The 13,450-nt window shown below is 47.1% G+C and overlaps 6 protein-coding genes across 6 annotated transcripts; 2 read left to right on the top strand and 4 right to left on the bottom strand.

Annotated features, from left to right (window-relative positions):
• Positions 1 to 595: 595 nt before the first annotated feature.
• On the top strand, positions 596 to 2,956 carry P175DRAFT_0472907 (PH domain-containing protein). Its single transcript, XM_040895147.1, has 3 exons — positions 596 to 1,326; positions 1,385 to 2,119; positions 2,229 to 2,956. Exons 1-3 carry the CDS (start codon positions 1,087 to 1,089, stop codon positions 2,463 to 2,465), a joined length of 1,212 nt encoding a protein of 403 aa, XP_040756888.1. The 5' UTR covers positions 596 to 1,086; the 3' UTR covers positions 2,466 to 2,956.
• A 205-nt stretch (positions 2,957 to 3,161) lies between these two features.
• P175DRAFT_0498598 (uncharacterized protein) lies at positions 3,162 to 5,364 on the bottom strand. The gene is made up of 6 exons (XM_040896540.1): positions 4,982 to 5,364; positions 4,536 to 4,874; positions 4,457 to 4,462; positions 4,327 to 4,399; positions 3,854 to 4,266; positions 3,162 to 3,787 (listed from the first exon to the last, which is right to left on the bottom strand). The coding sequence occupies exons 1-6, from the start codon at positions 5,099 to 5,101 to the stop codon at positions 3,503 to 3,505; spliced, it is 1,236 nt and encodes a 411-aa protein (XP_040756887.1). The 5' UTR covers positions 5,102 to 5,364; the 3' UTR covers positions 3,162 to 3,502.
• A 152-nt stretch (positions 5,365 to 5,516) lies between these two features.
• rab7 (Rab family GTPase YPT7) lies at positions 5,517 to 6,994 on the bottom strand. The gene is made up of 6 exons (XM_040896539.1): positions 6,825 to 6,994; positions 6,707 to 6,760; positions 6,552 to 6,647; positions 6,317 to 6,496; positions 6,107 to 6,254; positions 5,517 to 6,046 (listed from the first exon to the last, which is right to left on the bottom strand). Exons 1-6 carry the CDS (start codon positions 6,852 to 6,854, stop codon positions 5,937 to 5,939), a joined length of 618 nt encoding a protein of 205 aa, XP_040756886.1. The 5' UTR covers positions 6,855 to 6,994; the 3' UTR covers positions 5,517 to 5,936.
• Positions 6,995 to 7,327: 333 nt separating this feature from the next.
• P175DRAFT_0472896 (ATG16 family protein) lies at positions 7,328 to 8,265 on the top strand (the record flags this gene model as incomplete). Its single annotated transcript, XM_040895146.1, has 3 exons — positions 7,328 to 7,412; positions 7,494 to 7,783; positions 7,851 to 8,265. 3 exons carry the CDS (start codon positions 7,328 to 7,330, stop codon positions 8,007 to 8,009), a joined length of 534 nt encoding a protein of 177 aa, XP_040756885.1. The 3' UTR covers positions 8,010 to 8,265.
• A 51-nt stretch (positions 8,266 to 8,316) lies between these two features.
• On the bottom strand, positions 8,317 to 10,194 carry dot1 (histone methyltransferase DOT1). The gene is made up of 2 exons (XM_040894516.1): positions 9,496 to 10,194; positions 8,317 to 9,418 (listed from the first exon to the last, which is right to left on the bottom strand). The coding sequence occupies exons 1-2, from the start codon at positions 10,041 to 10,043 to the stop codon at positions 8,455 to 8,457; spliced, it is 1,512 nt and encodes a 503-aa protein (XP_040756884.1). The 5' UTR covers positions 10,044 to 10,194; the 3' UTR covers positions 8,317 to 8,454.
• Positions 10,195 to 10,365: 171 nt separating this feature from the next.
• Positions 10,366 to 13,134, bottom strand: spb1 (rRNA methyltransferase spb1). Its single transcript, XM_040894515.1, has 4 exons — positions 13,011 to 13,134; positions 12,801 to 12,950; positions 11,094 to 12,741; positions 10,366 to 11,031 (listed from the first exon to the last, which is right to left on the bottom strand). The coding sequence occupies exons 1-4, from the start codon at positions 13,026 to 13,028 to the stop codon at positions 10,475 to 10,477; spliced, it is 2,373 nt and encodes a 790-aa protein (XP_040756883.1). The 5' UTR covers positions 13,029 to 13,134; the 3' UTR covers positions 10,366 to 10,474.
• Between the last annotated feature and the right edge of the window lie 316 nt (positions 13,135 to 13,450).

Below are 13,450 nucleotides of genomic sequence, written 5' to 3'. Positions count from 1 at the left end.
GAGTAATCGACATGAAATGTAAGGTACTGTAACAGGAGTTTGACAGTACCCAGGGGTAATACTAGTACCACCCGGTAATATAAAGCGTCCAGAACCCTGAGATCCCAATGGAGACCCCCCAAAACGTGAGCAGCCCAGGATCGGTCTATCTGGCCTCTTGTTACCTCGATGTCGACGTTGCGACGCGCTTCGTCACGTATGTAGGGAATATGTGTGGCTTTCAAGGGACCCGTCAGACAGAAGAAATATGTAGGTACTAGTACACACTTGATGGAATATGCATAAGCTCCAGAGTACTTGGTTAGGATAGTATTTTTTTCGAGGCCACGGTTAGTATACATAGCCAGAGGCACTCACTATCTGCTGAAACTGAAAATTGGTTGTTCCATTGAATGCTGTGCAGCTTAGTTAGTTAATAGTTAACTAATAATTTATGATGAATAATATAACTATATAAATATATCATAGATTAACTATCAACTTTCTATACCAAAATCTTCAGCAACTCAAATTATAATGCTTACTTTGGTACGGAGTACATATGCAAGCAACCAAGAAAAAAAGGAGATCTCCCTATCCACCAACCTGACTAACCCGAATGATCTCCAGTCGTCCAAAACAAAATCCATGCGTGCCTCCTGTTGGACATTCGGGACCCTTGTCTGCCAGGCCCAGTTTCGACATATCTAGAGTTCTGAGTTCATACCTTCCTGCTCCTGGCGCGTGCTCTGTTTCGCCATTAAAGCCCCCTCCCTCGGCGCCTCTTTCCTTTACCCGTAGCCATCCACCAGTGAAGCCTTCTGACACAGCCTCTCGATGACGCTTCATTGACATCCTCCTCGTTGTTTCGACCCCTGGAAGCCAGAAAGCTAACTGGGTTTACTTCTGCCTGCCTGGTTTTCTCCGAGTCATCTAGGCCGCCATCTGCTATTTATGGCGGATTGTCTGCATCATTCTCCGCTTGGCCCAGATATGTGCCTGTGCAGCGCACGCCGGGTTTCACTCTTCTCAACTTCCTCACATATCTAGCACGCTTTTCGACAGCCGTGGGAGACAATATAGCATCGAGCACCTCTCTCCAATACCATGAATCAGACCATCACAGCCCCTTTGGCTCTCGAGGGGCCTGCCAAAACCCCCGCAATACAACTCCCCGACGGCACAATACAGCACTCTTCATTCCTATCTCCTAACCAACAATCTGCGGCCTTTCGCAACGGTCATGTTAATCTAGACACATTTTCCCCCGTCAACGAGAATGGAAGCTTTGAATTCGACCGAGTTCTCAAGTCGAAGAAGGTGTGCCGCCGGGTGAAGTTGAAACATGTGTGTATACCTACCCTTGGAAGCTCTCCTTCTGTATAAACTAATCCCCTAGGTTTAGGTCTTTAGAGCCTTCTGGAAACCTGCTTATCTCGTTCTCCGACCGAACTTGTTATCAGTGTACAAGGATGAAGAAGCAACAAGGCTACGAGCGTCCATTACATTATCCGAGGTCACGGCCGTCGCTCCTATTAAATCCCCACGATCGACCCGACAATATGTCTTCGGCATTTTCACCCCTTCCAAAAACTACCGCTTTCAGGCATCATCGGACAAAGATATGGAAGACTGGATTGAACGGATCCGTGCTGAAACACGTATCGATGAGGATGAGGAGGCTTTTCTTGCACTATCTAAGCGACAGGGCGCTCCATCACCCAACAGACAGCGCATCTACGACACTACTGACCACTCGGATATTGAAACTCGAGGGAGGGCAAGTTCCCCTGAGTTTGGCCGGGATCTAGCATCAAATCGTCGATCTAGAAGACTCGCGTCCCCTCATGATTACTCGGCAAACGATGTCACATCGTACTCCGAATGGTCAGATGGGCCCGGCAGCAACACTAGTATTCATTTAAAATCTAGACACTCCATCCAAAACCTATCTTCCTCTGCCCCAGCCAGCCAACAATCCAACGGTAGAAATCACGATGCGGGAGTCCTACGTGATCCGGAAAGAGTCATGTGTAATGGATATCTTCAATGTTTGAAGATCAAGGGAGGAGTACGTCACTGGAAACGCCTCTGGGTTGTGCTGCGTCCAAAGAGTCTAGCTTTTTATAAAGATGACCAGGTATGTTAACCAACCATTTACCATCATTTGCACATGCATCCCTATTCCTTCCCCCGCTCAGGACTAGATACGCATATTACGCTCGACTAGATTCTAATTCTTTAAATAGGAATACTCTGCTATTAGAATTATTCCAATGTCACAAGTGCTGGATGCTACAGAGGTTGATCCTGTGTCTCGTTCCAAGAAGTTCTGTTTGCAAGTCATCGCAGAAGAAAAGATATACCGACTCTGCACTCCTGACGAAGAGTCCCTAGCGAAGTGGCTTGGCTCCTTGAAAAGCATTCTTGTCGCTCGCAAAAAATTCGAACATGCTCCAGGATCAGGCACTATACCCCGTGAATAATCATACAAATCCTCTTCCTCTTCCTCTCCCTCTCCCTCTCATTCTAATTCTTCTCCTTCCCTCTCCCTTATTTCCTACCCATTGTCCTTCTTCTATACGCTTTCCCTCTGATTGTCTCTCGATAAGCGTCCCCTCCCTTATCAACCGTGGACTGCTTCCAACTTACCGGTCTACTTGCTTTATCGCTCATTTTATCTTATTCTTTTGTTTTCCAAGTACCCATACCCCAGCATTATTGACGATACTAGCTTCTTTTATAATCTTTTGCTACCTCCATATACGATTAATACCATTCTATGAATAATATTTACGTTGTGATAGCGCTGACCTTGTACTATTTGATCTGGGATCTATTCTACTATTCCAAGGGCAGAGTAATTATATCAATCTTTACTTGCTTATACCTCCTCCTCCTCCTCCTCTTCTTCTATATATGCTAGTATAAAGTTCTTCTTACGGCTTGAAACTCGCTCATGACCTGGTGTACCTGCATATACTATACCTATTGACATCCCCTCCATAGCATTGTGACCAAACAATCTAGTTGAGTGATCTATTTCACTATTTATCTAATAATTTTCCATTTCCTCTAGTATGCGATGAACAAAGCTGTCCCCTCTGCATTTAACCAAGTGACCAAAGTAACAGAATGGCTAGTTCAAGTAAGGCAATAATCATTATGCTTATTACTGGAACTTTTGCACAATTATATGATTAGGCTTTTATAACTAACTAGTTAACTAACTAACTACCTACGTAGTTACCTAGTCTAGTTAGTTATACAGTTAGTTAACTAATAATGGCGTGTGATGGCTACCTGCAGTTTGACACGAGATATGGACTACGGAGGAGATACTTGTCAAAGCCCCCCCCCCAAACAAAGAAAAAGAAAAGAAAAGAAAAGAAAAGAAAAGAAAAATACTGGCTGGATATAGACTAGAATAACAAATGTTTCAAGTTGAATAGTGCTATACCAGTAAAACTTCAATGTGCATCTAACTCCAGTCTAAGGAAAGAGGTAACGATAGTCATAAACCTCACTCGTGTACCTCCTCGGAAGGAAGAACATTGTATCTTCCAGCGGATACGTCCCCTTCGGTATTTGTATCGCGACTTTCCTGATTGACGATCAAAAAGGAGAGAAACACGATCGTGGCTCCGACCCAGTACAGCGCTGTTGCGTACTGTCCTTGTAGGAAGATCTGTCCTACAAGCGAGAGCGGGATAGTCAAGCTGAGTCCAACTGTGACGACTAAAGGTGTGGTCAGGAGCATTGCGTAGGCCCAGCAGATATCAGAAAGGAGAGATGATAGCGAGTTGACCTGGAATAGATTAATAAGACCCACGGCAATATTCAAGGGTCGACAGATGGACTCTGGTGAACGTACCCATATGATAGTCCAAACCCTGCCAGTGTCGGGCAAGGCAAACGTCTCGATACCAGTAAAATGTAGAACAAGGAATCCGGGCCAAAGGAAGATCACGTTGAAGAAACCCACGAGCCCGAAGAACAGCTGCATGTTGACTCGGGACTCGTCTCCGACTTGTCGCTTCAGGACAATCGTGTATATCCCGTACATTACGGCACTAAATGCAGCCATGGCATCCCCGAGAGCAATCTCGCCCGCAGTTTTGGAGGGGAATGAGCCGCCGTTATCGATTCCGGGAGGCCCGTCTGTAGAAGATAGATCCACGCGAGATATTAGGATTATTCCGACCAAGGAGGCGACAACCCCGGCGAGTTTGCGGAGAGTAAATTTCTCGACACCAATGATGGCCCCGAAAATGAGGGTCCACACGCCTAGAATGGATATTAGATATGCTGTTTAAGTAATGCACTTGATTCATTGAGGAGCTATACCGCTCGTAGACGTCAAGATGGTTGTGCTGCCCACAGTTGTATACTGCAGACAGGCCAGTGCAAAGTAATTTGCCTATCGTGCTGAACTTAGCACTTGCTCGAGGAGACGGGTCATCTTCACGCTACTTACAAGGAACTTATTGTCTATTGTTAGCTGACCGCGCCTATACACAGTGTGAGCGATTCCAGATTAACAAAGAAACACCTACCCATAGTAAACAAAACTCAAAGCTCAGTTTAGCTGTAGCCTTTAACCCAAGCTTCTGTGGTCCATGCTCTTTCGCTGCAGCATCGACCTCGGTGGCATTCCACGCTTCGGGATCCCTTGACTCATCTCGGCTAAGTATGTGCTGCGTCTCAGCATCCCAGTCGTGTGTATCAAGGCGCTGGAACAGATGCCCAAACGACTGGATATGATACAGTTTGCCTGCGCGAAACAATCTCCAGACCCGACTAGATAATATCGTAAACAGAGGGAGGGTAAACGTAGAGGTGTTGAGGTAGGTCACGAAGAACGGTTTCGAGTACGTATTATCGGCGAAGATAGTCTATGCCCGACATACACACTTAGTAATTCATCACGCAGACGGTAAGACGGTAGGAAAGACAATCCGCAATCATCATATAGGAAGAAGACAAAAGAAGAATCACCTACACTAGCCAGGAAATTCCCGGCTGTCCACAAGACAACCACGATCAAGAGCAAGCAAATGCCCAATGTCCTTCGTGCGGCACCGGATAACCGGGATGCGCCTATATTTGGCGAGTTCTCCATCAAGATACCAAACTCCTATGAAAGTCCTTCTGGGTACTGATAATGCCTGTTCTGTTGTATGCTGCCCCGCGGTAGGACTGTGTTTCCGACAAAGGCGACCGACCCTCTCCCAGAGGTCTTTCAAGGGATAGACATGAGGGTACGATTCTAACGAGACTAATTGCTGGCGGCAATCATCGAATATAAGAATAGGGAGCCCCTCACCTCATGCACTGGATAGCAATTTCCCGAGGCGCGATTATTTCACTATCTCTTGACCGCGGAAGTGGATCGGACGGAATCAAGATGATCTCCACCATGGGAAACCGCTTAGGTGACAAGTCACGAGTAGAACGGAAAACATGACGCCAGCAGCTATAGAATAATGATATTCTTCTATAAAGAGATGAATCATTCAAAAATAAATTATATTGATAATGAAGTTTGCTATTATTGATGTCTAGTCAAAAAAATGACATATCTAGAGAAGGACGCTCATGTCCACATCTCGGCAACGGCAAGCATCATTGGATGCTTTGAGAGAAAAAGGTGATGATATTCCAGACTCCTAGAAATTACGACTATGCCTTCAAAACAAACAAAAGCATTAACAACGGGAGAGCAAGCTGAACCAGATAAGATATCTTCATGCGAACCAGCACAAACAGAAGAAGGACGTCGTCGATGTGTTACACAGGGAACTCCCAAGTTGGATATATAGGTCATGGGGTCGAGAACGCATTCCTTCAAGGCCCCAGGTGGGATAAGGGACAAGAAATTCTCTACACAAGCAGTAGAACAAAGCATGTCTTAGTTGTAAAATAGGATTAGGAAAAGCAAGTGCAGAACGAGGGTATCAACAAGCGCATCCATCGCGTTCGGTGTCAAGATGGATGTTGATCGGATCGCTGTATTCACCACTAAATTCCTCTGCTTCATCTTGGGCTAAAGCACTTCGGGCGATGACTTCAAACGAATACGTTAGCTATCTGTGGGGTATGCGAGCATAACCAGGAGATGACGTACCCTCAAACGCTTGCTCGACATTGACGGCCTCTTTTGCACTAGTCTCGAAGTAAGGGATGTTTCCCTTGGATTGGCAAAAAGTCATAGCCCGTTTCGAGGAGATCATTCGCTTGCTTTCCTCGACATCAATCTTGTTTCCAATTACAACCTGTGGCATTGAAATTAATCACTAAGAACCAAAAAGCACTTGAGGAAGAAAACAACACTTACAAAAGGAAAGCTTTCCGGGTCCCGCGGACTAGCCTGAATCAGGAATTCATCGCGCCAGCTGTCAAGAGCCTCAAAGCTCTTGGGGTTATTTACGTCGTACACCAAGACGCAGCAGTCGGCTCCTCGATAGAATGCGACGCCCAACGACTGGAAGCGTTCTTGACCGGCGGTATCCCAGATCTAATCATTGCATGTTACTTTTTTATTCCTCCACGGCATTTCCTTTGGTACGTACCTGCATTGTGACCAGTCGATCATCAACCAGAACTTCCTTTGTCAGAAAATCTGCACCGATTGTTGCCTTGTAGCTTGCGCTGAACTTTTTGTTGACCTGGTCGGGGATATGGCATTAGCGGAATGGAGAATCGACTGAGGGATAAGGCCACCGACATATTGGTTCATCAAACTTGTTTTTCCGACACCACTATCACCCAAAATAATAATCTGGAGATCCATGAGGTTAGCAAGTCGTTAAAAGGCCAGTTTGTTCAGGGCGAGATAGCTATACCTTCAGCAAGACCTTCTTCCGTGACGACATGGCTGTGACTGGGGGTGCAGATAAAGCGCTGCGAGCAAAGAATGCGGATAAGAGGCGGGATAATGTAAGGACAAAGAACTACGCCTCTAGGCCAAAACCAAGAAGAGGCAGGAGCGGGATAATATATGCTGAGACGTAGCCGTGATTAAGGGAGCCGAAGTAAGTGGAGAGTGAGTAGTTGGGCTCCGCAGCGTGCTTCGTTGCGATGATGCATGACTACTGGGCGGTGGAAGGGGCGGTGTGGTCGTAGGCTGGCTTTCGTGGGAGGGGATGGGTGGGCTCCTATAATTAGGTATCGTCAACATCCTTGCCTAGGTTCTCATAGCATGGGCTGCAATAACATCTGGCCTTTGAAGAGGTAGCCTGAGTCTTTGGAACTCCTTGTACATCTCAGAATCCCTCTCTTCAAGAGTCTCTCGCTACGATGTATTCATGATTTCTGGACTTCCTCTGATGACCTGCGTTCCCGTCTCATGGCGCACTGGAGGGAGGAGTACGCCGCCGCTTTGGCGGCTAGAGATCGACGCGAAAAAGCCAACATCTCCATCTACAATGCTTGTGCGAAATCTCCATTCCCTTCTCCAGCAGGTTGATGTCATCTGGCGTGTTGTCTGACTGAAACCCCGCCTGTTGCTCCAGACACCAAACTTGCCGATCGAACAGCCTCTCTGAACGCAGAGACCAATAATGCTCAAGGCCCTACCTCAGCGGGAAACCGTGCAACCCGCGCGGACCTTGTGGAAGCGCAACGATCCCGCTCTGAGCTCGAAGACCGACTTGGACGGGTGACCATCGAGCTCGAAAAGCTACGGAAACGAAGCACCTATGATGGAAAGCGAATCAGCTCTATGGAAGGCGAAATAACACACGTTCAGCTCCGGTTGAAGGATAGGGATGAAGAATTGCGCGGGAAGGCCAAACTATTAGAGGTATGTTTGCTTCTTTTTTTTTTTTGCTGGTTAAATATTTCCTTTGCTGACTTGGCTTTTCTTGTAGGATTTCCAAGATGAGCTAGCGACATTGAATCTTCAGCTCAACATGGCTGAAGAGCGGACGGACCGGTTGCGCAAGGAGAACCAAGACCTAGTTGATCGTTGGATGGCTAGGATGGGTAAGGAAGCAGACGCCATGAATGATGCGTCAAAATTTTCATAAGACATGTAAAATCTTCTTGTTGTAGAACCATCCCCCGCCTATTCCCTCATCCCAGGGGTCTGGACACTACTAGGCTACACGTCGAAGTTTCTTGGGATATAACAGTAAATACTTTGCGATAGAAAGATGGAGTGTTATGAAACGCTATAATAGCAAGCTGTCTACCAGAGGCAACAAGAATGACCATTAAGATCACTGTATTTGTACATTTTGATATTTATAAGTTGTATAATAAGAATGGTATCCTGCTTCTGCTCTATAACAACCCAGCTCCCTTTCCCCCCCCCCCAAAAAACCAAAGATATTTGTACACAAGTACAGACAGTATATACCAGGTGCCCAAGAAAAGAACAACATCCGGGAACCAAAAATCGCTTCGTTCCAGTCATCGCACCAAAGAAGGGGCTTGATGTTTACTCGGTCGTCGAGAAAGAAAATAGGACAGTCATGACATACTCTCTGCAAAAGCCTTGAGTCGAGAGCTATCCTTGGTTGCGATAAAGTATGTACCGCCAACATCGGTCCAGCTGACGCTATTTGACCAGTAATTTCTCTGCTTCACCTTGAGAAGATTGATAGGCGAGTTCAAGTTCCGTGATTGAATCTTATGACCGACGGGGACAAAGGACTTGAGAGACACAATTTGGCACCCCTCCTTCATATCCAAGAAATGATTGATCAACTCATTATTCAGTTGAGGGGTAAAAGCTTGGTTGTTTATCAAAACAACATCTGCCCGTTTGAGAACATCGACAATGCTCTGCTCTTTAAGGAAGTCACCCCGGACTAGGTGTGTTTTCCCTGGCGCGATTCCCCACAACCGACATCGCGATTTAAACTCCGTTTGTTGAAGCTCCGCAAGATCGCATGCATTCTGCATCATTTCGCAGCCCCAACTCTCGCACCCTATCTCCAAGGCTGCCTGTAAGACCACGTTACCAACGCCGGACCCAAGGTCAACAAAGACCTGACCGGACTTAAGCCCGGTCTCCTTGAAAATAGTGCTGATAAATCGAGGGAGAAGCTCCCCATAAACATTGTCCGTCCCGTTTTCGTACTGGCGAAGAGACTCGACTCGTGGTGAAACTGTTCGGGAGTAAATTTGGTTCAAGATACGCTCCACGTGAGCTAGACTAAGCCGATGTGTAGCGTCCAGTTTCTTAGCAATGCTCCCACTGCGTCTGAGGCGATCGATAGCATTATTATAATCTGACACGCCCTCGCGAAACTCCGCTTCGGATTTCAGGGCTAGCGCTCGCCGTAGTCGCCGCTTGATACCCGTCGATTCGTTACTAAACTCATCTAAATCGTCTTCGGGAATGTACGCTTGGGAAACGATCTCAACAACTTGGACAATATCGTCCAGAGGCTTAAATTCATCATCGTCCCGAGGAACGACTAGTTGGTACCTAGGAGCCCCAAGAAGCCATTAGCCACATCACCAAATTAACGCCCAGAAAAAGAGAGGCTGGGTCAATGGACATACCGTTCTTTTGACGCCGCACTAGGATACTGTAGAAAGATATCCGCTGGCTGACTTTTATTCTCAAATGCGGGTTTGAATTTCCCCGCCTTTTGAATAGATGTGATCTCCGCCGCATGTACCATAGGAAGCGACCTAGCCCCTTCTTCAGAAAATGCCTTCACAGACCTTACGCGTCTCTGGAGATCAGGTTCTGGGCTATCACCCGTCCTGGCGCGTTTGCGCACTTCAAAAGAGGTATCCGTGTCGCTCGCGTCGTCATCGTCATCGCTGGAAAGTCGTTGCTCGGGCGTTGGGCGCTTTCGATTTCGCAGTGGTGTCCCTAAGCGTCGCTTCGATGATATGTGTTCTCTTTCCCCAGAGGCTGACCTGCTATCCGGTTCTTGAGTTTTTTTCGGCGGGGCAACGGACGAGGTGCGCGATCTGCTTGGAGTCTGGGATGAGGATCGTGAGGGAGGCGCGGCTCGTGTCTGAACTACCTTTCGTATTTGGGGTTTCTTTGCCTGGAGAGAGAAAGCGCCTCCTTTCTGGAGGTGGTCAAAAAATCCCATGAGGCGGACTCGGGAAGACGAGGCAGAGGAGGGGGCAGAGAATAGGGAGAAGGGCGGGAAAAATTACAAAAAAAAAACAGGACGATGCATATGAACAAGAAAATGTGGAGAGAGGGAACTAATATACGAGGAATGGCATATGTACGACGAGTGGTAAAAAGAACGAGAGTAGAAGCAGAAAAAGAAGAGAGAGTGTGAGCAAATGCCTGATGTGAGAAAAGGCAGTCAGTTGTCTGCGTGAGACAGAACTAAAAGTACTACCAGTAAAGTCGCCGCCACTGCGGGTCACTTAAATACAGGTATTAATTATAGTTATGCATTTATGTACTCCGTATTTCCACTTCCATGGCTTTGGGATCGTCTCGGATATTTCAACCTTCCCGAGTACTATTTTGTACCTTATTTACAGCTAACTATATCTAAGACGCTCTCTATTTTTGCTTTTTCTTCGCCAGTCGCTTCTGCGCCCGAATATCCTTCTTCATTCGAGAATCCACGATCTTGTACTTGCCCTTTACACCTTTAGGACGGCCAGAAATACCCTTGTTGCTTCCCCGAGCAACGACCAGTTTCACCTGTTGCTTGGGCTTCTTCTTAGCCACCCTGCTCATCAACCTCGCGATGGCCTGCGATTTGTCTCGTTCGCTGAGAGTTTCATCGTCTGCGAGGAGTGCGGACTTCTTCCGGAGCTTCTCGATCTTCTGTGCTGCCTTCAGCTTCTTGCGACCCTTAGCTTCCAACACCTTCTTGATCGGCCGTGCGTTGATGGCGCGCATTTTCTCTTGGATTGCGGCAGCAGCAGCCTTTGTGATCGGTCGGTTTGGTTTGCTGTGCTTGCCTTCATCGTCAAGGAACCATTCCGGGAGGCCATCGACATCTCGGAACGCGAGTTTATTATATCCGTCATCAACAATATCCTGCGACTTCTTCTCGCCTGTAGCCATCTGCTGAGCCAGTGCCATAGCTTCTGCGGTGATGATATCAATATCTATAGCCGTTGAGTTAGTAAAAGGCACGCAAGATAGGAATAAGGTCCACAATACTACTTACCAAGCTGTCCGTTCTTCTTGCGTGGTTCTTCCAAGTCTTCGAATTCATCTTCCGAAGAGTCGTCAGAATGCCGGGCTTTCTTGGCTTCTTTACCGTTCGGCTTTTCAGAAGCCTTGCTCTTCGGCTGCTTGGTTGCTTGAACTTCGTTGTCCTCGTCCTCTTCATCACTAACGTCCTCAAGGCCCTGGAAAATGTCTTGGTCAAAGAACAATGCAGCATTGTTGGAGAGAGACCCATTGGCAGGCAGTGACTTGTTGGGTGTGTCGAGTGCCTCGTCATTCGATTGTTCGTCATCGCTGCCCTCATTATCCTCGGAGAAGCCTTCCCACTCCTCAGCTTCGTAATCTTTTCGGGCTTTTTTGGCACGCAGTTTCGTATCCTTTTGTTCCATGCGGTCCTGATACTGCTCGTAGAGTGTGTCTAGTTCTCTCTCCAGAAGATCTCCTTCCTCATCGCTTTCGTCGTATTCGGATTCAGATCCAGACTCTTCGCTCTCACTCTCAACCGCTACTTCTTTGCCAGCGGCGATTGTATCTCTAGCGCCAGCTCTGTCAATCTTTTTCAACGAAAATGTGGCATCGTCTCCTCCAGGACCTAGCTGCTCCATTCCGATATCCATAGGAGTCGCCATATGCATCTGCAGACGAACGATCTCCTTACGCTTCTTCTCGTTTTCTTTGCGCCTCTCCTTCTTTTTCCTCCCGCTTTCTTTCTCTTTGAGACGGAGTAGATCTTCTTGAATAGCCAATTCCTCATCCATGGGAGCCACCTCAGCTACCTCCTCAGTCTCATCACCCTTGGACTGTCCCTTCTTCACTACCAATCCGAACTTCTCACGCACTCTCAGTCGCCACCGGAGCAAATTTCGAAACTCCTTTTTACCAAGGATTTTTAGATCCTCACAGCAATTTCGGATTTCATCCGTCGTTTCGGGTAGCCGGTCAAGAGTTGCAAGGGCTAAGTCCCCTCCTGGCATTTGTTGGAAGCTGAGTTTATTGCAAGAGCCAAGAATGGCAATGGGATCTGTGGTGTTGATGAACTCTGTTACAGAAACCTCTTTGAATTGGGTCCAGTCGCCCTCTTCATAACCATCTCTCTTCCGCTTCTTTTTTTCGGGGTTAAACACTTTTGCCTCATTATTGGGAGTGGGGTCTGAAAGTTCCGCAAAAACATGTTTTGGGTCAAGGAATTTGGGGTCCATGCGCTTTGGTGCTTTGAATCCGCGGCAGACAACGAAAATTTCGGCGGAGACGTTGCGAGATGATGGAGGCTTAGTTGCTTCCACAGATGAGAACAGCTGCTTGAAAACCCAGAGCAAGGGATTGTAATCCTTTGATCTGAAAACTTTTGTGACGAATGTACCGCCTTCGACCAGAAACTCAGTGGCCAGTTTTAGCGATTGCAAAACCAATTCCGCCTGAGAGAAAGCATCCTGAACCCAAGCTGTACCGACATTCGGAGCACCATCATGGAGAACAGTATCCGCCTTCCAATGTTTGAGGTGTTGTCTGATCGTTGCGCGACACTTTTCGGTGGTAATATCGCTCTGGAAGCTGATGACTCGAGGGATTGGCTTAATGGGGGCTAGATCAACACCGACAATGATACTCTGGGCAGGCATGCATTCTGCGGCGACTTGACACCATGACTAGTTCCTCTGTCAGAATATGAACATTGGGGGAGGTATCCAGCATCCACTGTACTTACACCAGGTGCAGCGCAAAGATCCAGAAGAACCTTGCTCTTTTCCAAAAATCCATACTTTTTGTTCAACTGGATCAACTTGAACGCAGCTCTTGCTCTGTAGCCCTTCTCCTTTGCCAAACGATACCACTTATCTAAACGACCTTTGCCGTTCTATTAGAAATTAGTACAAAGCCCTCAAAAAGTTTTTGCGTTCGGGGAAATGAGACATACCTTTTTCTGGATCGCCATTTTAAATAACCGGTAGTCGAGACAGACTCGACAAGTACCCGGAGGAGCGACAAGCTAAACTGGTGTAGAGGAGGGTCCGTTTGAAGGAGAAAAACAGGGCCTGGAAACCCAAGTTGACGCATGAGAAGAAAAAAAAAAAGATATCAGCACAAGGGTAGCCCCACAAATTTCCCCTTTTAGTCATCTGTGGCAGTGTGCATCACCAGCCACACTTTCTCTCCTCAGGCATCAAAAGGCGGTGAGGCTACTTTATAACTAGCATGTGACGTCGGATGATATCAGCCGTTGGGGTGTTTGGCATCAAAACGAGCGCCGCATTTGCTGGTACCTAACCCTGTTCTTGTTATCACGTCCAGACTCGGTCGATTATTCCTAGTTTTTTTGCTCATTACCAGCGTTCTTTGTTTAGCAGTACTTCTTCT

This window comes from Aspergillus ochraceoroseus, assembly GCF_002846915.1.
Source record: "Aspergillus ochraceoroseus IBT 24754 chromosome Unknown P175scaffold_1, whole genome shotgun sequence".
In the NCBI taxonomy this organism is placed as follows: domain Eukaryota; kingdom Fungi; phylum Ascomycota; class Eurotiomycetes; order Eurotiales; family Aspergillaceae; genus Aspergillus; species Aspergillus ochraceoroseus.
The sequence above is the reverse complement of the archived record's forward strand: the minus strand, read 5'-3'. Positions and strand labels throughout refer to the sequence as shown.

What these genes read in the sequence shown, in the direction of transcription:
- P175DRAFT_0498598 (XM_040896540.1), bottom strand. Translation starts at nt 5,101, where the DNA reads ATGGAGAACTCGCCAAATATAGGCGCATCCCGGTTATCCGGTGCCGCA. An exon ending in CCGGGAATTTCCTGGCTAGT is followed by an intron (nt 4,875 to 4,981) that starts GTAGGTGATTCT and finishes TGTCGGGCATAG; the next exon opens with ACTATCTTCGCCGATAATAC. An exon ending in CATCTTGACGTCTACGAGCG is followed by an intron (nt 4,267 to 4,326) that starts GTATAGCTCCTC and finishes TATCCATTCTAG; the next exon opens with GCGTGTGGACCCTCATTTTC.
- rab7 (XM_040896539.1), bottom strand. Translation starts at nt 6,854, where the DNA reads ATGTCGTCACGGAAGAAGGTCTTGCTGAAG. An exon ending in GGAAGAAGGTCTTGCTGAAG is followed by an intron (nt 6,761 to 6,824) that starts GTATAGCTATCT and finishes ATGGATCTCCAG; the next exon opens with ATTATTATTTTGGGTGATAG. An exon ending in ACCCGGAAAGCTTTCCTTTT is followed by an intron (nt 6,255 to 6,316) that starts GTAAGTGTTGTT and finishes TCAATGCCACAG; the next exon opens with GTTGTAATTGGAAACAAGAT.
- dot1 (XM_040894516.1), bottom strand. Translation starts at nt 10,043, where the DNA reads ATGGGATTTTTTGACCACCTCCAGAAAGGAGGCGCTTTCTCTCTCCAG. An exon ending in AGTGCGGCGTCAAAAGAACG is followed by an intron (nt 9,419 to 9,495) that starts GTATGTCCATTG and finishes TGGGGCTCCTAG; the next exon opens with GTACCAACTAGTCGTTCCTC.
- P175DRAFT_0472907 (XM_040895147.1), top strand. Translation starts at nt 1,087, where the DNA reads ATGAATCAGACCATCACAGCCCCTTTGGCTCTCGAGGGGCCTGCCAAA. An exon ending in GCCGGGTGAAGTTGAAACAT is followed by an intron (nt 1,327 to 1,384) that starts GTGTGTATACCT and finishes CCCTAGGTTTAG; the next exon opens with GTCTTTAGAGCCTTCTGGAA. An exon ending in CTTTTTATAAAGATGACCAG is followed by an intron (nt 2,120 to 2,228) that starts GTATGTTAACCA and finishes TTCTTTAAATAG; the next exon opens with GAATACTCTGCTATTAGAAT.
- spb1 (XM_040894515.1), bottom strand. An exon ending in ATCTTTGCGCTGCACCTGGT is followed by an intron (nt 12,742 to 12,800) that starts GTAAGTACAGTG and finishes CAGAGGAACTAG; the next exon opens with TCATGGTGTCAAGTCGCCGC. An exon ending in CAAGAAGAACGGACAGCTTG is followed by an intron (nt 11,032 to 11,093) that starts GTAAGTAGTATT and finishes CAACGGCTATAG; the next exon opens with ATATTGATATCATCACCGCA.